Source organism: Astyanax mexicanus, chromosome 13 (assembly GCF_023375975.1).
Source record: "Astyanax mexicanus isolate ESR-SI-001 chromosome 13, AstMex3_surface, whole genome shotgun sequence".
Lineage (NCBI taxonomy): Eukaryota > Metazoa > Chordata > Actinopteri > Characiformes > Acestrorhamphidae > Astyanax > Astyanax mexicanus.
Window position 1 is genome coordinate 14,564,365 of NC_064420.1, and position 27,496 is coordinate 14,591,860.

General features: G+C 38.8%; 1 protein-coding gene across 1 annotated transcript in view; it reads right to left on the reverse strand.

Moving 5' to 3' along the window:
- Window positions 1-21,058, reverse strand: part of LOC103031427 (V-set and transmembrane domain-containing protein 2-like protein) — a 96,916-nt gene extending 75,858 nt beyond the window's left edge. The window contains exon 1 of the mRNA XM_022668594.2: window positions 20,640-21,058. Within this exon, the coding sequence (XP_022524315.1) occupies window positions 20,640-20,739 (100 nt within the window). The 5' untranslated portion in view covers window positions 20,740-21,058. The remainder of the gene's footprint in view (window positions 1-20,639) is intronic.
- Between the last annotated feature and the right edge of the window lie 6,438 nt (window positions 21,059-27,496).

Below are 27,496 nucleotides of genomic sequence, written 5' to 3' on the forward strand. Positions count from 1 at the left end.
CAAAGAACTTGTGCAATGTGAAATTGTATTAACAGGTATGATCCACATCCCATGAATGGTACTGAATGTTGAATTAACAGGTATGATTCATGTCCCATGGATGGTACTGAATGCTGCACTGACCTGCAAGTTATGCGTTGTGAGTCTCCTGCACTGAATATGGATTTGCCAGAGTCTCTTGTCTATTCACATAGACAATTCTAACCAGATGTTGTCGGCTATAATCATTCCTATCCTTTGCGCTGTCCACTGTGGTAATGCTTTCTGTGGCATATTCCTAGTACACACTTCAGATTACATTACATTTAATAACATTACATTTGGCAGACGCTTTTGTCCAAAGCGACTTACAATAGTGATGTACTTTGAGTAATAGAAGTTCAGGGTATAAAAAAACTTTTTTTTAGACAGGGCCTAAAGGAGGTCAAATGGAAATAGTGGGATAGAGGAGGGGAAGAAGGAAATGAGGTTAGAAGTAGTTAGTTTGTTGGAGGTGTTAGGAGAATAAGTGGTCTTTAAAAAGCTTAGTCTTCAGGAGTTTCTTAAAGATAGCGAGAGATTCTCCTGATCTGGTAGTGGAATGAAGTTTGTTCCACCATTGGGGAACTCTGTTCGAGAATAGTCTGCATTTGTGTGCTTTGTGTGAATGTTTGGTAAAGTGAGGCAACATTCATTGGAGGAGAGCAGTGGCCAGGAGGTAACGTAAGCCTTCAGGAGTGAGTGCAGGTTGTTGCGATTCTAAGAGCTTTGAATTTGATACGAGCAGCCACTGGTAGCCAATGGAGCTCAATTAGCCGTGGAGTCACATGTGTCTGTTTTGGCTGGTTGAAGACCAGACGTGCTGCTGCATTCTGATTTTAAAGTAGTTTTACTGCACAGGCTGGGAGGCCCAGTAGTACGGCATTGCAATAGTCAAGGTGAGAGATGACCACTGATTGTACCAAGAGTTGGGTGGCCTGTTGCGTTAGAAATGGTAGAATTTTTACTTCCAACTGTAGATTGAGGTACATTAAATGCATGCACAACTTGGGGAAATGGAATGCACCATCCATCTGGCACCCATGTGGTATAGATATAGATCTAATGCACAGCAGCATAAATGAACACCCACTTTACCAACAATACAATGCTCCATGTCAAAAAATCTCACACTTAGCGATCTCTACCATTTTCAAGCATGTTTTACCCCCAACACCCACTTAGTTTCAGTAGTGAAACTTTCTTTGGCACAGTACAAGGCAACTGGTCATAATGTGAATCCACTTTAAAACTTTGTATCTATAATAAATAAACACTGTCCATTGTTTGTGCTCAACAGTCAACATAATAAAGTTTAGTGCTTGGGCCTCAGTGATTGCCACTTAAAAAACAATACATTGCTCTATGTCAAAAATCTCATCTTAGTCATGTTCTCAGGCTAGGTGATCTTTACCAGAAATATTACTGTTGTCCTGGATGTTATACTAACCAGGAGCCCAGTTTTACAAGTGTCAGGGCTGACTTCACATGTGCTAGCCTACACCCTTCTTGTGTTGGGAGCATTGCTAATAATGAGGGAGTCCTAATGAGTGGGTGTGGTAATTGGTCTTTCAAAAAATGGCAAAAAATTACAAATACATTGTAAAAAAAAAAAAAAAAAAAAGAAAGAAAGCACAGACATTTGAACAGCAAAAACATGCTGTGATGTCCATCCCAAATTCATTCACAGTGAGTACAAGAGAGAGAAAGTGAGAGGAACAGACAATTTTGAAGGTCAGAGGTTGTTGTTAAATAGTGAAGCGACTCAGTTGGTGCGAGAAGTTGGTTTAGACGATCCCCGGATGGGCTCTGTTTGCCAGGCACATCTTCATCGTCTCCTGCACTGTTACAATGGGACACGGCCGTCTTTGCAATCGACGCACGGCTTAATTAACCCGCGCGCCCCAAATGACACAAAAGCATCCTCGTCTCCCCCTCGTGCAGTTTTCCGGAGGCTCTGGCACTCCAAGGCAAACAAAGGAGGAGTGCGAACGGGGTTTCACAGGCAAACAGAAAGAAAGAGAGACAGAGGAAGAGAGAGAGAGATGTTTGGAAAGGGGTAAAGAGAGAAGAATCAATGCTCTCTCTCTCTCTCTCTGTGGTGTGTGTTGCCAGACGAGTGGGCTGCCAAGCCCATCCCAGGAGGTGCGGGATGGCAGGGCTGGCTGAAATGTGTCTAATGTGAGATAAGCTGGTGGGATGGCGCTCTGGAGGCTCTTTTGAGGATCATTCAGCCTCCATCTCTCTCTCCTTCTTTCTTTCCCTGCTCTCTAGATCAAGGGATGGGGGGTGTTGGACTCAAAAACAGAAAGCAGCTGTGACAGACTGCCAAACAGAGAGATTTCATATGACAGTGTTCAGTATTTCGATAGCCATGAGCATGTTTGTGTTTGAGAAGGGTGGTTTTGCACCCTTTCTGCGTTATTGTTATCATGATAAATGTCACAATATGGTTTTCTAAGCATAGTGTGACATTAATCATGATAACAATAACACAAAATCCTGGTATCTCTATTTTTGCATGTTTTTTACTTTGGCATTACACGAATCTGGCAGTTGCATTCTACATTGTGTCAGAATATGATGAATAGACCAACAGAAATGCTCCAAAATAATTATGTAAATGATAATACGTAATTACAATGTTTTCATTTTGGAGCAATGATATGACCATACAGTGTGCGGTAATATGGAAGAAGAATGCAGGAGAACTTTGTGAGATTTATAAGTGAGGTGATGGGGTGGTAGATTTTTACATTTACATAACTTCATGTCGCCTAAATTATATATACAGTTCCCTTAAAATTACTGGACCAGAGGCCAATCCCTTTGTTTCTGCTGTAGACTAAAGTCATTTGGGATTAACATTAAAATATGAATATGAGACAAAATATCAACATTTTAGCTTTTAATTTCAGGTATTTACATCTGTATCTGATACACCATTCATAAGAGCTTTGCTGTGTGTGGGCAAGCATTATCCTGCTGAAAAATGCCAGTTGAAAGCCCTGCTAGCAAAGGCAAAAATAGCGGCCCTTTTTTGCTATCTATAGGTGAGCTGTCAAACATGCAATTGATTATGGGTGCGTTTTGGGTGTAATGTTAAATAAACCAATCGGCATTTTGCTTGCCTTTACTTTTATGAACCAGGTGAGCTCTGACTTTATATATAAGTAGATTGCTATTTTACCAGCGCAGTGCTTCTGCTCTTCTCAGCAGAGAAAACTGACCTGCATGTTCATGCTATGAAGGTGCATGAAAAGGTCATTTACGGGAACAGCAAAGTTATTTTATATTGCATTCTCTTTATTGTTAATTTAAAAGTTGGGTTTGTGCACTGTGACGCACCAGTGTTGCCAAGATAGCAATGAACATCTGATGGTTGACAGTTGTAAGGGTTCTAATGAGTTAGGGGTGGTCAGTGGCAGTGTTTTCCATATGACAGAAATTTACCTGAACACAGCTCACTTCCAGACCCCCATCTAAAGTAAAGTAGCAATGAGCACTTCGGTGGTGTAAAAAAGAGCCCTAGGAGTGGCTGCAGGATGTCCTGCAGTTATTACTGATCTGTTAGTGTCCCTTGTATCACTGCTAGAAGTGCCAACTGTCATATTCAGAGCAGCCGTCTTTGGCCCGGCTGCTGCTACCTGCAGTCGTCCCCTCCATTACCATCTAAGTTTAAGTTTTCATGGACTTTAACTATTTGTTACTACACTATTATTATTATCAACATTAATGATCGTCATTACTTTAATTATTCTAACCATCACTACTATGACTAAAATAGGTACACGCAAATAAAGCAACATGAAAACTTATGTGAGGGAAGAATTACTTTTTAAGCTTGGGTCCCTACTAAATTTGTCCTCAGACTGTGGGAGATTTCCTTGACATTGTTGCTTTTGGCTTGCTCACATTTTGTCCTTCAAAAGATGTCTGTAAAGCTGATTTGCGATAGCATCAGTTGTAAAAAAGACTGAATCACACCAGAAGTGAAAGCGAACCAATTCAATTTCACCAGATCAAAAAGTTCAGGCGTGAAAATGCTTTTAGTTAAATATCTATGTTTGGGTTAAACCTCTAAACCCACAAATCCTAGACCAAACAAGAGCTACCTCAAGAATATTTGAGTTAAAAAAGAATAGTTAGCTTCTGAAGGTTCTGAATTTCCCCCAGTCTCTGTCCTAAAGGCTCTGTGAGGACATACTAACCCACAGCAGCAAAAGAACATGAAAAGAGGCAGGAAGAAAATGCCAAGTGCAGATCTGAGCGCTTTGAGGCATTAGCTCCTCACAGAAACACTTAGAGATGGGGAAACCTGCAGAGCGAGAGAGCGAGCAGGCGAGCAAGGGAGAGAGAGAGAGAAAAAGAGAGGGAGGCAGGCTGCCTGATGGCTGACCCAGCTACTTGAGTCTTGCTATTGAAGTGAAAAGCATTTCATCTCTCCAGAGAGGAGACCCAGCGAGAGGAAGAGATGGGGGTGAGCCAAAAAAACAAGCTTTCTCCATTTGTGGACTTAAGCGCTGTCTTGTGTTCCTGTCCTCCCCCCGGCACAGCTGCACAGCCAAAATTCAGCCTGATACGTTCAGACTGTTTACAGCATTGGCTGACCATTAAATACTAGCTTCGTTTTCTCCCGCTCGGCGTGAATTGTTTAGCTGCAGTGCATTTCTTACAAAGGACACTGAGGTTAGACTTCTCCTGTGGGTTTATAAATGTGTGGAGGTCTAAGACATGCAGTGTTTTAAAATAAAAAAATCCCGTAAAAATATAAACGTTTTGGAGGTATACTGGAGACGTGTGCGTTTTTAGGTCTGCATGAGCCACTAAGAAGCTTAAATCTCGTCTTACACCCAAATTAAAGCTACCTACCTTCAGAGTTATCATATCTAATGTCTTAAATGTGTATGGCACAATCAGCATCTTCCAGAGCTTCCTCAGAGGATTATCTTTGACAGGAATTTCACTGTATCATATTTTATTATCCTGATATTTGTGTGGGTTTACGTATCAAAAACAGTCAAAATTTATCACATTTTATCCCACCAGGCTGTTTCTGTTAGAGAGAGTTATGAAATAACACAATTTTCAGATGAAAAAACATGCCTCAAGCCCCTCCTCTCAATTTAACATCCTAGAAATAATTGCAAATACATGTTACTTATGTACTTCACTATTTAGTATTTTACTTTGAGCACCCCCACATGAACAGCTGTGCACATGCTTTTCTGGACAAGCTGAGATATACAGAAGCAGCATTTCAAGTAAGAGAAGCAAGTGGGCAGAGGCCGTAAAGTAATATTACAGGATTTTACTCTAATATGACAAAGTTATGCAGTTCTAGCAAGGTCTTATGCAGCTTCAACAAAATGTTGTCCTGGAGCAGTCATAACAGAAACTCCATTATCTTTATTACAGTTAGTGTCTGACACCGACACTGATTCAAAATACTTAATCAACCATAGAAAAACTAACTACAGCCAACAACACAGGACACAGATGCTCAACAACATCCTGTAATCAATGGCTGACAGCCAGCCTTTTCTGTCAGGTAGCGTGACCTGCAGAGCACTGCAGTACTGTTAAATATTGTCATGTCTCATGCTTTATGGACTATTCCAGCCAGATGTTGCTGGTCACGAATATTAGAGATAGGAGCCAGGTAATGTGGCATGTAATGCATTTTAAATAAATGTATTTGTGTATATTGTTGCTCTCCTACACGTGCTGTGCGGTCTGTTTCAGCCTCACCTCAAAAATAATAGTTATTATAAAAATGTATGTATGTTAAATAAGTAAAAACAAAAAATTAAAAGAGCACTGGAGCATCGGAATATGTGTTGTTTATGGGCTGATACAACTAAAAAATTCCGTTCAGCCCATCACTAATGATTATTACTTATTACTTATCAACTGCACTATGGTCATATAAGTCTACTATGATATCTTTCCAGTACATGTGACACTGTGGATTAAGAAATGGAAATAGAATGTGTTATCCATCTGGCATTCATTTATATCACCTTACCATGAGCACACTGGTCTGTGTTCAGTACAGGTATGGCCAATCCCAAGCTGTCCACTAAAGTGAAACATCATGATCAATTAACAAACTGTGTAAAAAGTTTACTACAGTATAATCTCTTCTGATTCATTTAATTAACCTAGAACCAACAGAAAAAAAACTATAAGTTATAGAACAGAATTGTATGATAACTCAAATGCCTCTGAAAATGCCCAACACTTTGAAACCCATCCAGCTGGAGCGTTCTAAAGCCATGTGACTCCCTGCAACTGTATGATTACTTGCTGATTGGCCAAGGCCCATGAAATAGAGCTTCCTATTGCATTAAACATTCCAATTTCACATCCCAGTGCACCGCAATGTTGTGAGCAAACACACAGGGACCTTACACTCTCAACCCAGCAGTGTAATGAGCAAGACATCAGCAAACACTGTTCCACATTGCTAACGCAGAACAAAGCCCCCGTCTACAGCCACAGGAGCAGTACCTGCTGTTTAACTGAAGGCAGTGAAACGTCTGTGTGAAAGCGCTGACGATTCTGAGCGACTGCGAGGGCTGATCGGTGGTCTTCTGCGGGTCAGCGTGTAATGGGTTTTTCTCAGCCTGGATTCTGTTATTTGCACGTCAGCGCTCGCCCATCGCATTGAGATGTTAAAGTGCATATTTTTCGTTTGCCAGTCTAATACATTTCTACAGCTGCTGCGAACCTGCTCAGGGCTTCAGATGAAAGGAGCGAGAGAGAAAGAAAGAGAGAGAAAGAGAGAGGGATCTAAATCCACTAGTGTTGCACCAATACTGTTACTGTATTAGCATCGGTGCCGATCCATGCACTCACACGCAGTATCGGTATGCGCATTAGGGAGCAGCAACACCTCGAAGCACAGGGTGTCTGTAGGTATGGGGAAATTAAATTTAAAACTTTTCAATGTCACTCAAAGATTTTACAAGAGACGCCATGTATGTCATGCCTCTCCCACACTCAGCTCTACATGCGATCTCCAGCCTTCAGAGTATGATATTCAGAATGCACCTTACACTGACATTGCACAAGGCACCACCAGTACGTCAATCACCTGAGTATTGATTTCACCTGTTTCACCCACAATTTACAGCTCTGAAAGAAAATAAGAGACTTAAAATGACTAGTTTATTTGATCTTACCACATTGAAAACGTCCGAAATATAATCAAAAGGAAGATGGATGATCACAAGCCATCAAACCAAGCTGAACTGCTTGAGGTTTTGCACCAGAAGTGGCATTAAATTATCCAAAACCAGTCTGTGAGACTGGTGGAGGAGAACATGCCAAGATGCACGAAAACTGTGATTAAAAACCAGGGTTATTCCACCAAATATTGATTTCTGAACTCTTAAAACTTTATAAATATGAACTTGTTATCTTTTTGTTATTTTAGCCATTTCTCATTTTCTGCAAATAAATGCTCTAAATGACAATATTTTTATGTTGTCTCTGTTCATTTTACTCAAACATATAAACAGTAAAATCAGAGAAACTGATTCAGAAACTGAAGTGGTCTCAATTTTTTTCAGAGCTGTATACACCCTCACCTCACTCATTCAATGCCAAGTGTTGTTTGGTTTACAACTCTACGAAGCGTTTTTTCATTGCCTTCTGAACTTGTTTGGTTTTTCCGACCCTGATTTCTGTCTGCCCTCTGATATACGCTTGCCTGTGTATGACGTGGACTGATTATCGTTTATGTTATGTTTGCTCCCTCTTGCTGCTGTTTACCGGTGTTGTCCCTGCTCATTTTGACTACTCTCTGTGTTGATACTTTCTTTAATAAAGTGTCTTTTTTGTATCTGCATGTGTCTGAGTCCTGTCCATCCATGACAATTTACTTTCTTCTTTTTGTAAGCTTTGTTGCTTGGAACCAGCCAATTAAAAAAATTACAAGCCAATAAAACAGTAGCTTAGTCCCACCCACTGCACAGGAAAAAGTAAGCAAAAAAGTAAGCAGGTAAGACATTAGGGCACTACCAACACAAAGGCAAAGTAAGGGCTAATTCTTACTATTTCTTTGTTACATAGAATGCTTTTTTAATTGTGTTATTTTACTATTTAGGGATGGTTGTTTTATATTTTATATGTGTGGAGAATTCTGAAAAGAAAAATGAAACACATCAGCCTTTAAGGTGCTTTTACAGGAGGAATGGGACAAAATAACACCTCAAACACTTATAGAATCATTTAGGTATCAGCAGAGATTCAGGTTTGATGAATATTTGAAACTGATATCTGATGTTGTAAGCTACATGGACAAATCTACTTAGCTACATTAGCCGCAAGCTCAAGTGCACTCACTGTGCCTCAGGACAGCATGAACATATTTAATCGGTCTGAAAGAATACGCCATCAAAACACATCCACACACACGCTCACGTCCTGACACAGCTGGGTGTATGGACAGTGTGTCTTGCATCATGGCTTTTGGCTTGTGGTGGGGCTGCTGAGGTCTAGACTATGGACAGAAGGTCACTCTATACACTGCAGGGAAGCAATGAGCTGCCAGACAGCCATGAACACTGTCGCTCTGACCAACCACCGCTGATCTGTTGGCTTCAGTGTTGCAACAGAAACTCTCTATATCTTTCTGTCGTCCTTCCTCTGTCTTGTCACAGGTTTGCCTTTAGAAGTGCAATAAAAGCATTTAACACTTTAATCTCTAGGCTTAGTACGAGTTTTAGTTCAAAACCAAACATTTAGCACATACAATGACTGATTCAGTAAATATTAACAATTATTTTGTACCAACTATAAATAATTCAGTATCTTTTACCAACAATTCTGTATCTACAATAAATGATTCAGTAAACTACTGTATAAGCAATTTTGTACTACAAATACTTCAGTAATTACAATGAATTATTTACAGTCATGTGAAAAAATTAGGACACCCCATTAAAGGGTCCGCTCTTTATTGAGAAATGTTCACTTATCAATGTCCAAAATCGTTTTTATTTATTTCTCGAAAAGAAAGTAATTTAATTGCAACTAAACAACCAAAATTAACATCGTTTTACTCATAAAACAAAAGTTATGAACAAAAAGGCATATTATAACAGAGGAAAAAGTTAGGACACCCCACCCTCTAATAACTAGTGTTGCCCCCTTTGGCTGAAATAACTTCAGTGAGACGCTTCTTGTAGCCACCCACCAATCTCTGACAGAATCTGAAGAAAGTTTGCCCCAGCTGTGAGATGTTTCAGGGGCGTCTTGCATGTACAGCTCGTTTTAAATCACTCCACAGCATCTCAATTGGATTAAGATCTGGACTTTGACTTGGCCATTCCAGGACTCTCCACTTCTTAGTTTTTAGCCAGTCCTTGGTGGATTTACTGGTATGTTTTGGGTCATTGTCATGTTGTCTCTTTCTGATAGTTGAGTCATGCACTTTCACATAGACACTATGTAGACACTACATAGACAGTAGCACTACATAGACACTACATAAACAGTAGCTAAAGCCTGCTGTAGGTTCTGTGATGAAATTTTAGGATTTTTCATGACTTCTTTTAACATCTTACGGTCTGCTCTGGGGGTGAACTTGCTTGGACGGCCAGACCTGGGCATGGTCACAGTTGTTTTGAATGTCCTCCACTTGTAAACAATTTTCCGGATGGTGGAATGACTGATGTTAAAATCTTTGGAGATCTTTTTAAATCCCTTTCCAGACTCATAAGCAGCCACAATCTTCTTTCTGAGGGCGTCAGGCAGCTCTTTGGATCTCACCACGGTGCTCACTCTTACGTCAACAGTCAGGGACACACCAAACTACATTTCTGAGGTTTAAATAGGGTAAGCCTCATTCAACATGCTGGGTATCGATGTTCTGATCATGTGCACCTGATATGACACACCTGTGTGTGATCTTAACTATTTTAAGTGGCCCAATATATAGGGGTGTCCTAATTTATGCCTCACCAGAAATTGCATTCTTTTTGAATTACATTTTACATAAAGTTGTAAAAAGGCGTTTCTTATTTTTTTATTGTTTAGTCATATTACTTGGATATCTCAGTACTGTTAAATTTGATAGTAAATATCCACATGTCCAAATATGTTAAAGAATATACAGGTTTTCATAAGGTGTCCTAATTTTTTCACATGACTGTAGTAACTGCTATTAATGCATTTGGTATCTTGGTATCTAATATTAATAATTCAGTGCCTGCCATCTATGACTCGGCATCTCCTCTTAATGATTCTGTCACCAGTATAAATTACTTAGTATCTATTATCAGTGATTCTTTATCTACTACAAATAATTCAGTAACTATTATAAACAATTTATTAACTACTACAACCACAAATGATTCAATAATGACTATGAATAATTCAGTAACTGAGATCAATGATTAAATACCTACCATGAATGATTCAGAATCAGCTATTTGTGGGTAAGTATTTACTATCAGTCCCATGTCCACTGTGGTTCGAGATCTTGTTGGAACAGCCATACCATTATTATAAACTGTAAGTGTGGCAACAACAGAAATTTAGTGTTAAAAATGTAGCTAGTGTAGTACTAACATGGTACTAATAATAGCTACTTAAGATATACTTTATAGTGTCCCCAACAAACACTTTAGGCAAGATTACATATTATTTAGCCCCAAGATAACACAGTTGTCACGATACAAAGAAAGAACTCAGCATGCTATAAAACAATTAGATTTGCTTGTTTGACCTGGTTATATTTGCATGATGGATAAAATAGGTAGCTAGCAATACTAGCTAAATTACTAATCCTGGCTAATCTACTGATTTTATGATGTTTATGCTTGTATCAGCATGTCATAAAAATATAATAGTACAGTCTTAAAAGAGGTTCTTAAGGAGTTTCTTAATAAAGACTAAGGAATGGTATTAGATAGAATCACAACTTAAATAATCAATTGAATGCTGAAAAGGGTTTGTTGCCTGTTTAAAAAGTGCTGCTCTATCATGTAACTGCTCTTGTAGATTATTCTTTTTAGAACGTAATAGAAAGTAGGACTGTGTATTTGCAAGAACTTACAGGGGTTATGATAGTATAAAAACACACTATCATAGTACATCAAAGTACAACACTGCTTTCTAGTAGGTGGTTTAAACACATCACAGAACAAACCAGTCCTCCACCAATCTTTACATGTAAAGGTGCATCTTAAAAAATACAATATCATTAAAAATACTTTATTTTAGTACTTCAAAATGTGACACTAGTTATATTGATGTATTACACACAGAGTGATCTATTTTAGGTGTTTGTTTGTTTTATTGTCGATGATAGTTTACATTTATTTATTATATAAGACCACTTGGTACTTGCAGTGTGGGCAGTGTGCCAAGACCTGCTGGAAAATAAAATCTGCACTTCCATTCAAGTTGTCAGCAGAGGAAACACCAGTAGTAAACACGAAGTAACCTCGGTTAACATCGGTTAACCTCGGTAACCTTGGTTGCCATATGGTTACCTCGCTTCACGTGTTAAATGTTTCCAATATCGTGCAGCCCTATATTGTATGGTAAAGCAAACTATCACTAATACTGCGATATGTCAATTTTTTTTACACCCCTTGTAGAAATCAGTCCTACATAACATTAAGCAGTGTCAAAGAACCCTTTCTTAGTAAAAATGTATAGTATAAAATGTAGTATAAAATAGTACTAAAGTATAAATATACTCTAAAAACTGTAAGGCTGTACTTTTCAGAGATAGTTGGTACACTTGGTACCTTATTGTGATATACATCTCTACAAATTTCATCGTAGATTTGCTCTAAAGAGCAAACCCTGCTTCTTCTTATGCAGAAAAACTGAGAACACGGTTATTGTTTGTCCTTAATTTACTATTTAGGGGAAGAGGGAAGAGAGAGAGAGAGAGAGAGAGAGAGAGAGAGAGAGCCTGCAAACAAACCTCTATGTAAACACAAGCTTAGCCTATTACATCAAACGTATCCGTAATCACACCAGCAAACAGCACTGAGGTATGACCAAATTAGACGCCCAACTCAACAGGGCCGTATTATAAAATTAAGGGCCGATTGAACATTACACAACCCAGGAAGTGTGTGGCATTTTCAAACACGGGGCCTAATCTAATCTAAGCAGGATCTAACAGCAATCAGACGACAATAGCTGCAGCCTACAGAACAAGCAGAGATATCATCTGAACAAAACCAGTATGCACTCTTACTATACAAACTTTACAAATCAATCAGTGGCTACACAAACACCTATCTGGACCTCGTGTTTAACTCCCACACAACAAGCATCACTTTTTACAGAATCCTGGGTTAAAGGACTCCTTGCCTTAAAGGACCATTCAGTAGTAAATGATAAAATGATCAGGATGTGTCATCAGATATTCAGGAAACATGCAATGTTCAAGCAATGTCATCTCTGGTCAGCAGAGCTAAAGTCAGTATTTTTTTTACTAGAGATGTGCAGTACATCACATGAAATCTCCAGAAGTCTCCAACTGGGAGTTTTAGTGAATTTAGTGAGTCCACACTGAGTTGATTTCAAGAAGTTGATTTTCTCCAAAATGTCATGCACACTGCTATGGCTACAGTCTTTGCTATCTGTTCTACAACCTGCTGTATCATGCAGAGATGCACTCAGCTTGAATTCAGGCCAGGACACCAATATTCACCAGCGAAACCTAATAAAATAAATTAAGTCAATGGGACACTGGACATGATGGTCCAATCTAAATTTGCCATGAATTTTTCAGCACATGAAATGAAAAGAGAGATTTGACCAAATCCTTTAATAAGACGAACACGTCACTCAGACTGAGAAAATCTGAGTGCAGGTAGGAAAAGTCTGTGCTGATCAGTGGGGGTAAGCTTGGCAAGAAGGAAACCTTAAGAGTAATACAATTTTACATTAGTAGTTATAAAAGTATTATTGTTTTTATGCAGATACAAAGTGTCATAATACTAGTCTCGAAAAATTAAGCACCATTATGTAAAATCCAAGAACCAGTTTTGTGGGCACAGTTTCATCTTAGTCTTAAACTAAGATTAAGACTAAAAAGTTTTAGTCGAGTTTGTCTAGGCACATCCTAGTCTGTTCATATCTACAAAAACCATGAATTACAGATCCAAACTTCCCTCACTAAAGACCATTTGTGTGAAAGTGGGTAGTTAAAGAGAGCAATAGCAGACAGGATGGAAAAAATGCTGGAAATGTATGAGAGCTTTTAAGTTTTTGAGCACAGCAGGTAAAATATGTGTTGGACTTAGCGTTAAGGTTCCACTATACTAAGTATTACTCTCAGGCCAAAAAATCAAATGGTGTGAAAGGGCCTTTAATCTAACAAATGGTACTAACAAGCAATTGCACCAGGGTTGGTTTTAACTGAACTAAAGCTGAGAAGCATAAACACACCCTAACATGTCTACTTGTCATTTCACCTCAACACATTGTATGGCATACAGCACAAAAAATTCTGTTTAACAAATTAGCGCAAATTAGTAATGGCTTTCCAACTAGGAAAGACTAGGCTGTTATGTTACTTAAAAGAGACGCCTTTTAAACTTGAAAGAGAATTTCTAAACAGCGGTATTTGGATTTAAATATTTATAGATTAGAATTCAATTAAAATGAAAAATCACTAAAACTATGAGCCCTATTTTAGTGTTATATAGCGCACCAGTTAATTGTGCATCACACAGCTTGATTTAGGCCATGTTGGTTAGTCTTTGCTATCATGAGTGTGCAAAAATTATGTCTTTCACGGCTCAAAAAGCACAAAAAGCATTTTTATAATTTTCTTTATTAATCATGTGTGTTTTGGGTGTAATGTGGAACAAGTTGTCATTACCTTTAGGAATTGGGTGCACTCTGACTTTGTTTATATTTTGATATCTTAATAGTGCGGTGCTTTTGCACCAGCAGCCAATTTAAGGAAACAGCATTGTGTTTTTTATGCTGTATTCTATTTATTGTTGATGTACGAGCTAGATTTGTGCGCTGCAGTGTGTTTATTTGTGTGTGTAACGAGTAACAAGGGTTTACACACACCGAGCACACAAGGCTACTGCATGGCAACGATAGAATATGGCAGCTGACCGTTGACTGTTGTCAGGGTTAAAATCGGTGGCGCACCTCTATTTCTAGACGCCAAGATAGAAACATGTCAGATATTTACCTGAACACACCTTACCTCCAGATCACCACATCCATCGGTGTAGATATATTCCTAAACTCTATTCCTAAATGCTAAAAGTTGGTGTGGCGTGAAAATAGACTGTTGACAGAGTGTAAGATAGCAATGAGCCTCGCAATGTGTCTTGTGCAGGGTATATGATAGGGCCCTATTACTGCCTACTTCAAGTTTTGTTACCTGATTTGCATTACAAAAACATCACAAACACATAAACGAGCAAGATCTAGCACAGAGGACTGCATCAAAAAAAGTGCCAATGGACCTCTACTCTTTAGTCTGATCTGCAGGACTGAACAGAGTTTAGCTAACATGACTGTTTTTTCACTCATCATAAACCTCATTGCCTCAGTGTAAAAATAAAGATGCAATTCGCAAGCACTGAACACATCTTGGTTGATTAATTACATTTGGGATAGGGGGAAAACTGTGGAAATTTGAAATTTTGCACTCCAACACTCTAGGCACTCCAAGACTGCAGTTGGGTTTAGGTCCAGCTGGTGTGTTGGACTGGCAGCGTATCTTTGGGGAATGGATTGGGAAGCTCTGGTTTGGAATGTGTGTCACAACAACAGCTCTGCTAAACAAGTCTCTCTGTGTACAGTTAAAGAGAAAGGATCTATGTCAAAGGAGAAGGATTAATGCAAAATGCGCAGATAACAACAGCAGCAATGGTTCAACACCACCTTCCTTCTTGGTGTATTATGAACAGATTACATCAAACAGAACATGGTGTAATTTGTTATGACAGCGTGTACATCAATATTAAACCTAATATTTAATATTCAAACTAATATTAGCAATGAAGTTCGCATTTAGGATGAGTGTCAAGCACAGAGAACACTCATATTACAAATTACAATGTATTGGTATCATCTGATTTTCAGCCCAAATATCAATCAGCAATCAGAATTTCTAGCAAATCTTAACGGTCACATAATTTGATTCATTTTCAGATGTCCTGCAAATCCTTATTTAACCACTATATTTGAATGCAGACCTCCCTACATGGCTGCATATGTTGCGAATTTTAACATACCTGATAAACTCAAATATTAGTATTATGTGTTTCATGTAAACTGAAAGTGTCTAAGGCATAGTAAAGACTTTAAACTGTAAACAACTAACCGGATACACCTCTCAAGAGTACACTACCATCAGACACAATGGAGCTTGCAAAGACATCTAATTAGGCTCTGAGCTTATGATTTCTGTGATTTCTACACAGACTCATTTTTTACTGAAATATATAGTTTGTGGGATCCAATAATAATCTGATCATCTTGTATGTGGGTTTACAGATGAATTTCCATGTTCATGGCCTAAAACAAGAATTTTCACGAAAGCTGTACACACTCTTTGCAGTCAACAGTTGGAAAAAGTAATATATTCAAGTAATATATTCAAAACATAGGACATTACTACAGCAAGAGTTTGAAATTCAGCATTTATCCACTTTACATTTACTTGTTTGTGTTTTAGCCAGCCCCTATTATCATCCAGCAGCTGGCGAGGGAGGCGATTTAGCTTGCTGTGATGAAAATGTTGTGATGAACATGCTCTAATGGTATTTTAATTGCAGTTAAACAATCCTGAAATCTGGGGAGGTTGTAGCACCCCCTCCCACTCACACTTCTCACATCTCTGGTGTCTCACAAACATTAGTGATGGACTCTAGAATGTGCAGAAAAGGAAATTAAACATCTCCTTTTATGCATTCCTCCAGAGCCATTCCCAGAGCTGATACAAACCAGAGAATCCAACTTGTGTGAGATTAAAACAGGCACACGCACTACCAGAAGCGGTTCTGAAAGACTGGGCCAGTCATGGTGTTTAAAGGCCTGATGCAATGTGTTGTAAAAAGAGACAGGCATGTCTCTATTGTGCTTTTAAGTCCTTGAAGAGAACAAAAAAGTAGAAAAACTAACCCCACAGCCTGTTACTGAACCAGACTCTGGTTTTCTTTTTCTAGACAGTTACATATACATAGACACTGGCATAACACATCATGCCATTTTGCCAACTTTCATAGAGTGTAGGAACACTGGACATTCTAGCAATGAACCACTATCATTACCACCCACTGCTCTGCCCACTGTGGGTGATAATGCCTTTTGTAACAGACAGCAGTCTGTAAAGCGACAGTAGCAGGACACTAATGCAATTCAGAATCAAAGAACCCATATGACGCTTATTTTTCTTGAGGTCGGAGCAAAACAACAGCAGTTTCACTGTCTCTATGAACTAATTAGAGCTGGTTACAACACAACCCGAGGCCAATTTGAGGCCCCTCGTGTTTTGTATATAAAAGGTGATGGCATTGATTTCCAAAGACTCATACTACTGAGAGGTGAGAAAAGCTATTAGAGAAAAATCACTGGAGGAGAAAGCATATGTAGGAATCGTCAATATTCTAAATATGGCTTAGGCCAGAACAAGTAGACGCTGCAGAAACGTTCAAGGCGTTCTGTTTCTGCTTCGTAAAAATTCTTGAAGAGAGTGTGGGTGACAGACTGAACAATGAACAGGCACGATATATTTGAACCAGATCCAAAACACAGTCCGGTACCCAGCTGTTACAGAATAATCTTAGAAAGATCAGTGAAGGCCTTTTTTTATATGATGAAAACTCTTTTTGTCCTTGGAGCTCTGGAGACAACACAATCTTCAAGCATCTTTAAGGTCAGGTGCATAGTGTTAAAATGTCATGAAATGAAATGCTCCAAAATGACTGAGAATAAAATAATTTTACACCGACTTCCATAAAAATCAATTATGAAGGTTTTAGACCAATAATGATAATTATGTTAGCGATTTAGGATTTTAGGATCATTTTGACTGACCTCAATATTGGCCATAATACAGTTTCCAGGATATTGGCGTCTTCCCAAAAAAAAGAAAAAATGTTGGCACAGCAAAAGCAGCCTTTTCATGGATGTGTCAGAATTCAATTTTCCAGGGGGGGTGTATTCAAGATGGGGGGGGATATATTCAAGAGGGGGGGGGGCATTTGTTGCCAAGTAGCCTGCCCTAACTATAAAGCACTGCAGGAAACTGCAAAATATCACAATACTTGAATATATTAATATTTACTCCCCTAGTTGTAAAAGTTGCTTATAATAATCTTATTAACAAACTAACCTTTTTAGCTCACCATTAAACAGTTACTGGAGAAATCTAAATATAAACATAGAAACAAAATTCACTTTTGTGTTTTTTTTCATCTGATTATCTGATTTATCTGATTTATAGTCTAAAAAAATTAAATACTATGTATAGGGGCTGGTGGACAAGGACACTAGGGATTGTTTGGGGGGTTCTTCCTTATAATCCAGAATTTCAGATTTACATGATTATTATATTATTCATTTAAATTAATGAGATGGTGTGTAGAGATACAACATAAAAACATCTTATGAGACCAGGTCCAATACACATTATAGGATTTCCAACCACCTTTATTAAGAGAATTTAGAAATATGCATAGAGAAGACAGAAATTATATTAAATGTTGGAATCTTTTTTTGAAAGCATATATGCTTGTATAAGTTGGTTTAAGGATAAAGAATAAATGTAAAAAATTGTGAGATGACAAAATGATAGCCGGAAAAAAGTCCAATCACAACTATTTGCCGTATGTGTTATGATCAATAGAATATTGTCAACAATATAGTAATTTTACAAAAGATGAAAAACTTTTTCTTTTCAATTGAAGTCACTATAAAAAGATTTTATTTCAAGTAATTGTTGAGCATTTCTTTTTGTTCATTCATGGTGAAATTTGGAAATAATGTAAAAGCAACTCTTAGATTCACATTCTGCTTAAAGTGTAAAAATAAAAAATAAATAAAAATGGGAATACAAGGTTTGTGTATGACAGCAACAATATCTAATGCTGTAACTGTAATCTATGTAATCTATACGACCTGTACATCTTAGTAAAAAATCTATTTTATCAATGTAATTCAATAAGCTTGGAAATGTGATCTATTGTGACAATAATTAACTATAACAAAAATAATCACATCCGCTGGCTCTTGACTGAAGCACCTGCACATGTCTCAGCCTAAAACAGGAAGCCACCCTGCTATTTCATTCCCCTCCTAGCAGTGAACCAACTGCAGAGGTAATAACAAAGTGAGATTTACTGAGGTCAGTTAAGCCTCTTGTCAGTATTCACGTTGCACACTACCAATCAAATTCACCTCACACTAAATCTGCACCCTATTCACACACACACACACAGATGGATAATATGACCATGCAGAGGACGTCTTGGCATTGTTATAAGCCCAATTTGTGATTAGACAAAGCAATCAGTCACATGTTTCATATATTCATATGAAGCCATGCTACTATATATGAATCATCTGACTGTAATACTTGTGGTTAAAAATGAAAAGTGGCCAGTGCTACACAGCTCAGGAAAAAAATAAGAAATCACTTCAGTTTCTGAATCAGTTTAATTTTGCTATTTATAGGTATATGTTTAAAAAAATTAACATTGCTGTTTTATATTATTCTAACTACAGACATTTTTCCCATTTTATTAGTCATTTAGAGCATTTATTTGCAGGAAATGAGAAATGGCTGAAATAACAAAAATGATGCAGAGCTTTCAGACCTCAAATAATGTAAAGAAAACACGTTCATAAGAAATCAGAAATCAATATTTGGTGGAATAACCCTGGCTTTTTATCTGGTTTTCATGCATCTTGGCATGTTCTCCTCCACTAGTCTTACACACCGCTTTTGGATAACTTTATGTCACTCCTGTGCAAAAATTAAAGCAGTTCAGCTTGGTTTGATGGCTTGTGATCATCTATCTTCCTCCTGATTATATGAGTTCCACCAACAGTTAACTAAATCAGTGTAGCTGAGCTTAGTGTTAATTGAATACTAGGGCTGCAACAATTAGTCAGCATGATTAGGAAAACCGTTTTTTGTCGAAAAAAAAAAAACGACTCAAAATTCCATTGTCGATTATTCGTCAATTTATAACTGAAATGCACTACACAAAGTGCTGGGTTTTGATGTATTTCTGTTTTATTCAGTTATTAAGTTCAATATTGTTTGGTATAAATTATTACAAATTTATTCTGTGCACCCTATTAGGTTGTTTTTTCCAAATCCAGTATGTGAATATTCTTAATAAAAAAAAATTATGCTATTATGTTAACATTATATCTGTGGCAAAAAACCTTAAGCATTTGTAATATTATTTATTACAATTACCATATGGGAGAATATAGCTATAGTGAAAATAAAAACAGATATTTTGACAGGCATAGCAAGTTAACAATATCCACAGTATAGTTATGGCTGGAAATTGATAAATTGTGGCATTAATTTAGTTAATCTTGTTAGGTTGGGTTATAAATGTATGGCTATAATTGTAACAGGGAGTGATCAATATTTGCTTAGTATTAACAGTCTAATCTGATAATCTAATATCAGATGTAGTTAGTTAGCTATATAAAGAAATGCAGTCCTTTCTCCTTCTGCTTTTTTCATTTTCTGCCAGGCTGAACAGCAGCCAAATCTCACCCTTCTCTCTCCATCTCTCTCCCTCCTTTTTTCTTTCCCTCTCTTTCTCCATCTTTCTCCCTCTCTTCTTCTTTTCTATCTATCTCTATCCATCTCTTTCTCTCTCCATCATTCCCTTTATATCTCTCATGTTCTCCACTCCACCTCTATCCATCGTTCTCCCCTTTTTCTCTCTCCAGCTCTATCCTTCCCTCTTTTTCTTTCTCCCCCTATCTCTCTCTCTCTCTGCATTCTCCAGCAAACAAAAGATAATGGCTCTCATTTCAACAGCTGCCAAAAAAAAAAAGCTCTCTAGTGCTCTCCTGAATAGTTAGCTTTGCTCAGGCGCCTCTGAGACCCTGTGTTTGGGGTGATGTGTTGATATAAATATATAAAAATATAAATATAATTTAATATAAGTTAATAAACGGGTGTGTGGGAGATTATTTAGCTGGGTTAATGTGTTCAGTAGAGAATACAAAGCGCAGGTGAGGGAGTATTTGTATATCTACCGCTTTAGGTTAGCTGTGCTTTCTTTATTCAGGGAGTCCAAAAAACGGCGCCAACGACTGCTCTCGCGCTGAGGTAATTTTTTAAAGACTAATTTTCGGGGATTTAAAGCTTAAATTCTCGAATTCAGCATTTAAATCGAGGACACACGTCGTTCCACATTAATTCGTGCCGACTTTGCCTCGTTTCGGCTGCTGGCTCCCTGTTTAAACCGCTGGAGAAGCGGCTCCACACGTTAGCTTAGCCTACCTGCGCTGCTGCTGACCAGCGGACTCTAATAACTGACACTGATACTGAGTTAGCTACATTACTGGAGTTGGGGTTGCCAGGTTACGCCGCGCTCCCCCCCACCCGCGCGTGCTCCCCCGCGGCGGCTCACCGTTGCTGGAGATGCGGTTCTCCACGTCGGCTTGGCCGCTGAGTTGGATGTAGAGTCCCATGTAGTGCAAACTCCCCAGAATGACTCCAAACGCGCCCATCGCTGCTGCTAGCGACCACTTTCTGGCATGAGGTGCAATTTCGGACAGATCCAGGGAAGCGGAGGGGGAGTTTATTCAGGAGCCACTTTTCTTCTTCCCCTTCTTCTTCTTCCTCCTCCTGCCCAAACCAAGCTCTGACTGTGCGTCACGCTGTGGATATGAGTGTGTGGGGTAACGGTAGTGTGTGAGTGTGTGTGTGTGGTAGTGCGAGTTTCGAGCTCCTCTCCAAACCAACCGAGCCCTGACAAAGCGTGAGTGAGTCTATATGCGTGACAGAGAGAGAGAGAGAGAGAGAGAGAGCGTTGCAGTCTCCTGCTGATGTGCGTTACAGCTGAACTGCTGTGTGTTTTCCTAAACACACCCGTATTCCGAACACCACGCCCCCTCCACGCTCTGATTGGCTGCTACTTTATTCGCACACAAGCGAATTAAGTCCAACGCAGAACCTGAACTACAATCAGTGGTTCATATTTGAAATGCTAGAACTACAACTGAAGTGAAGTGGTTTATTTGTGTTTATTGAAGTGAATCGGTTTATTTGTGTTTATTGAAGTAGTGTGGTTTATATGTGTTTATTGAAGTGAAGTGGTTTATTTGTGTTTACTGAAGGGAAGTGGTTAATTAGTGTTTATTGAATTAAAGTGGATTATTTGTGTTTATTGAAGTGAAGAGGTTTAAAGTGGTTTGAATTGTACCCCACGTGTGAACTGTTTTAGCTTTTCAGCACCGTGGACAGCGAAGAAGGCGTTTTAATTAAACTACCCAGTGAGTGGAAGTACAAGGGCTGTTTATGTTAAATGTGGCCAAAGTGTGGAAGTATAAGCAGGAGATGTTCATGTTACAGTGGCCAGTGGGGGTGTTTCTAATAAAGTGGCCAGTAAGTAGAAGTTTAAGGGGCGTTTCTGTTAAAATGGCCAATCAGTGGAAGTAAACAGGGATGTTTCTGTTGAAGTGGCCAATCAGTGAAAGGTAACCTGGAGTGGAAGTACAAGGAAGGTGTTTCTGTTAAAGTGGCCAGTTTGTGAAAGACAACGTGAGGTGTTTCTGTTAAAGTGGCCAATCAGTGGAAGTTAACCTGGAGTAGAAGTAAGAGGGAGGTGTTTCTGTTAAAGTGGCCAATCAGTGGAAGTTAACCTGGAGTAGAAGTAAGAGGGAGGTGTTTCTGTTAAAGTGGCCAATCAGTGGAAGTTAACCTGGAGTGGAAGTATAAGGAAGGTGTTTCTGTTAAAGTGGCCAGTTTGTGAAAGAAAACGTGAGGTGTTTCTGTTAAAGTGGCCAATCAGTGGAAGTTAACCTGGAGTAGAAGTAAGAGGGATGTGTTTCTGTCAAAATGGACAGTGAGTGAAAGTAAAAGGGAGTGTTTCTGTTAAAATGGACAGAGAGTAGAAGAAAAGGAGGGTGTTTGTGTAAAAATGGCCGGTGAGTGAGAGTTTGGTAATTGTGGGACTGTGTGAACAGTGTAACTGTATTCTTTATTTGTTTTTATCGAAGTAAAATGGTTTATTTGTACCCATGTGTGAACAGTTTGTAGCTTTTCAGCACCCTGGACAGCGAAGAATGTGTTTCAATCAAAGTGGCCAGTGAGTGGAAGTTTAAAGGGGTGTTTCTGTTAAAGTGGCTAGTGAGTATAAATTTAAAGGGGTGTTTCTGTTAAAGTGGCCAGTGATTGAAAATAAAAATGTGGTGTTTCTGTTAAAGAGGACAGCGAGTGGAAGTAAAGGGGTTTCTTTAAAGTGGCCAGTGGATGAGCGTTTGTTATTAGTGGGACTGTGTGAACTCTTCATTTGTTTTTATTGAAGTAATATGGTTTATTTGTACTCCATGTGTGAACAGTTTTAAGATTTTTAGCACCATAGACAGCAAAGAATGTGTTTAGATTAAATTGGCCAGTGGGTGGAAGTACTAAAGTGTTGTTTCATTCAAAGTGACCTGTGACAAGGGGTGAGTTCCTAATTAAATGGTCAGTTAGTGGACAATTAAGAGGGTGTTTCTGTTAAAGTGGCCAATGAGTGGGAGTTTAAGGGGGTGTTTTTGATCAATTGGACAGTGAGTGAAAATAAAAGGAGGCAGAGAGTGGGAAAGTGTTTGGTATTATTGGGACTGTGTGAACAGTGAAACTGGATGTTTTATTTGTTTTTATTAGTAAAGTGGTTTATTTGTACCAATTTTTAAACTGATTTTAGCTTTTCAGCACTGGGGACAGTGATTAAAGTGTTTTTTTGATTAAAGTGGTCAGTGTGTGGAAGTACAAGGGGGTGTTGCTGTTAAAGTGGCCAGTCAGTGGAAGTAAAAGGGAGGTGTTTCTGTTAAAGTGACCAGTGAGTGGAAGTAAATGGGAGGTGTTTCTATTAAAGTTGACAGTTAGTGAAAGTAAACAGGAGTTGTTTCTGTTAAAGTGGCCACTGAGTGGAAGTAAACGGGAGGTGTTTCTGCTAAAGTGGCCAGTCAGTGAAAGTGAACAGGAGTTGTTTCTGTTAAAGTGGCCAGTCAGTGGAAGTAAACGGGAGGTGTTTCTATTAAAGTGGACAGTCAGTGAAAGTAAACAGGTGTTGTTTCTGTTAAAGTGGCCAGTCAGTGAAAGTAAACAGGAGGTGTTTCTGCTAAAGTGGCCAGTCAGTGGAGGTAAACGGGAGGTGTTTCTGTTAAAGTGACCATTGAGTGGAAGTAAACGGGAGTTTTTTTCTGTTAAAGTGGCCAGTCAGAGGAAGTAAACGGGAGGTGTTTCTGTTAAAGTGGCCAGTCAGTGGAGGTAAACTGGAGGTGTTTCTGTTAAAGTGGCCAGTGAGTGGAAGTAAAGGGGGATAATTCTGTTAAAGTGGCCAATCAGTGGAAGTAAAAGAGGGTGTTTCTGTTAAAGGTGCCAGTGAGTGGAAGTAAACGGGAGGTGTTTCTGTTAAAGTGGCCGGTGAGTGAGTGAGGGCAGTAGTAGGACAGTAGGTGTGAACAGTGTAACTGCTGCTCTAAATGGAGTCTCGTGTTTAACTAATCTTCACGCTGCTGCTTTGTTTTAGTTTAGCGTGAGGAACAGGGAGGGGCCAGAAGTCAATCACTCGGAAAAGGCCATTACTGCCTCAGCTCGAGCTCCCTGATGTGTGAAATTACCGCGCGCTCATCATCGCCACAGTGCGCGCGAAAATCTTCCCGCCAATTCAGTATGCAAATAGCCGAGCGCGCACACGCGCCGCCGCAACCTGTTGGAATGGAGCGCGTGGAACTGACGGTATGTCTGCTCTCCCATCATCGTCATCATTATCACCATCATCATCAATCGCTGTCACGAGCGACTAGAGCGAAAAGTGCGCTCCCGATCAGTATCGCCATGGAAACGAAAAAGAGTCCTTGAACAACCACTCAGGCGACCTGATGAGCAGCTCATTTACATTACTGTACATTACTGTGTGTGTATAGCTATTTCATTTTTTCATGCATTGTAGATTAATACTAAAGTCATCCATTGATAAATTATGAATATGAATAAAAATGTAGAATTATTTAGTAAAAAAAAAAGTGTAAAACAAATCAGAATATACTTTATATTTTAGATTCTTCAAAGTAGCACCTCTTGCTTAGATGACTGCTTTGCACATTTTGGCTGGATTCCTAAGGTGCTGCTAGTTGGTTAATAGGTGGTTGCTATGGTATCTGTGGTGGTTGCTAGGTGGTTGCTAAAGTGTTTCTAAGGTATTTGTGGTGGATGTTAAGGTATTGCTATGTCATCAGTGGTGGCTGCTAGATGGTTGCTATGGTATCTGTGGTGGCTGCTATGATGTTACTAAGTTGAGACAAGGTGATTACTAAGTTGTTCCTAGGTGGTTGCTGTGGTATCTGTGGTGGTTGCTAAAATGTTTCTATGGTATTTGTGGTGGTTGCTAAGGTATTGCTATGTCATCCGTTGTGGCTGCTAGATGGTTGCTATGGTATCTGTGGTGGCTGCTATGGTGTTACTAAGTTCATACAAGGTGATTACTAAGGTGTTCCTAGGTGGTTGCTGTGGTATCTGTGGTGGTTGCTATGATGTTGCTAAAAAAGGTTGCTAAGGTGTTGCTATGTTATCCATGGTGCTGTCTATAGTGTTGCTAAGGTGTTGCTTGATGATGGAAAGCAAATATATTTGGCCGGCCAGTACAGCAGTGTCCCCAAACTTTTGAACAAAATGTGGGGCGGGGCTTCAGATTCACAACTATAATACTTATCTAATATAAAGTTTGAGTTTGCTCCACCAAACCACATGTATCCACACACACTTATCCAAACACTCTTGGCATTGTGGGTTTTGTAATCAAGCACAAACTGCAGGCCTCATCATCTCCAACAGCAGCTCCCTTAAGGCTTCTTCCACAAGTCTTATAATTATGTTGGCACGCTTAAAGAACACCCCCTCAACACACACACACACACACACACACACAGTCCTGCATCCCTGAATTAGTTTACAACCAGGCCCGTTTCACAATCACTGCACTACAATTCCCAGCATGCACTGCACTGTAAGGTGCACTCTATTTTTTTAAAATAGTGAAACATCTGTTTATATAGCAAGATGCTAATTAAAATATCATAGAAGAACAGAAATCTTCTCTGGCTTTATTGAGATTTTTTTTGTATGGCCCTTTATGTGACTGAGAGTAATACCCATGATATAAATCCAGTCCAGGACCAGACAGTTTAGAGTCAGGCTGATTGAACCAACCATAGACTGTGTATAGCTGGACAGAGCATCGTCTCTCAAAAGTGAAGCCACCACAGGTCGGGCGCCCCCTGCTGTTCGGTTTCAGAAAGCTGTGTAACCCCACCCATCCCCATAGGTTTCAATGGCAAAACAGACAACTTTTAAATCACGTTTTTTTCCAATATACTGTAATTCTACCTCCATTATTTAAATGCAACAGCTAGAGTAACCTCTGCTTATATTGTTAAATTTTTATATCCCCACAGAATTAGTTTTTTAAAACGTTATTCAGCTCTATTCAAAAAGGTGTGGTTATTGTAAAAGGGCTGGTTATAGGCGGGACCAATAACAGACCGTCAGCTCGGCTACGCAGCCTGTGACCTCGAGGCAGCCCTCAGGGGCGGGGTTATTCAAATGAGTAGGCTGTCTCTCCACAGCCTTTCTCCCTCCTCTGGTCTCTACTGCGCAGACTCGTGTATCAGGATCACCAACATGGCGAAAGATTTTGGCTTAATTTTCATTGAATGAATAGGAATGGCGACACAGTGTCCATCTTTTTTTACAGTCTCTGGAACCAACAGATTCAGTGTTCTGTCAGAGCAGGTGTCAAAAGTACTCACATTCATTACTCAGGTAGAAGTATAGATACTAGGGTTTACTCAAGCTTTTTACTGCAGTAAAAGTACTGGTTTCAAGTACTTAAAGTATAAATGTAAAAGTAACAAAAGGAGAAAAAATGCCATTAAGAACAAAAACAAAAGCTTAGCCTTGTCTAAATGTTGATAAATTTGGGATGCACTATGCTTCCTGTTTCAGTAAATGATGTGGGGTTGATGCTACAGTTGGTCAAGTCTGGGTTCGGCAACAGTATGTGCTGAAAGAATAACAATCATCAGTGCTGCAAGATCTTGGTGAAAAATTAATGCAACACTGGATTGAAATAAATCTTGTGACATTGCAGAAGCTTATCGAAACAATGCCACAGAGTGTATGACCTTTTTTTGGTGCCAACTTTTTTTTTGACCAGGCAGTGTATATGCCTATTGAGATTAATATATTTGAGTACAGTTTAAATATATTTTAAAAGCTTAGTTGGGAAATTTCACTTGAGTTCTCTTGAGTCTCTGTACGGATCATCTTCATACTCCATGTTCTTGCTGGAGTGTGGGGGGAGTGACGTGTGCAGGTGTGATGGATGAACTGTATATAAACCAATAGGGTGTCGATATGGTGTGTTTTTCATCAGATTCTCTATCCGCATGGAGAGATTCATCTGGATAGGGTTTAAGTTATTTTTTTAAGATGGGAAACCGAAAATAAAGCGAAAAAAAAAAGAAGTAACAAGACTAGTAGAAAGAACAGATAATTGTGTGAAAATGTAAGGAGTAGAAGTAAAAAGTAGTCTGAAGAAAATGTCTACTTAGGTAAGGTAAGAAAGTACTTGTACTTTGTTACTTGACACTTCTGAGAATCAGTAATGCCTTAACTCTGTCTCTTGTTCTGCTCCTGTTTTTCCACACTCAATATTGTGGTTCAGGCCTAAATAAAACATCTACAGTCATATGACTGTATATTCAGCTCTGGAAAGAAAGAAGAGAGCACTTCAGTTTCTGAATTAGTTTCTCTCTCTTAGATTTTGCCATTTATAGGTATATGTTTGAGTAAAATGAACATTGTTGTTTTATTCTATAAACTACGGACAACATTTCTCTCATAAAAATATTGTCATTTAGAGCATTTATTTGCAGAAAATGAGAAATGGCTGAAATAACAAAAAAAAATGCAGAGCTTTCAGACCTCAAATAATACAAAGAAAACAAGTTCATATTTATGAAGTTTTAAGAGTTCTTTAAGCAATATTTGGTTGAATAACCCTGGTTTTTAATCACAGTTTTCATGTATCTTGGCCTAATCCACCAGTCTTACACACTGCTTTTAGATAATTTTATGTCTTTACTCCTGGTGCAAAACATCAAGCAGTTCAGCTTGGTTTGATGGCTTGTGATCATCCATCTTCCTCTTGATTATATTAGAGATGTTTTCAATTTGGTAAAATCAAAAAGGGTGATTATTCATAAACACGATCAG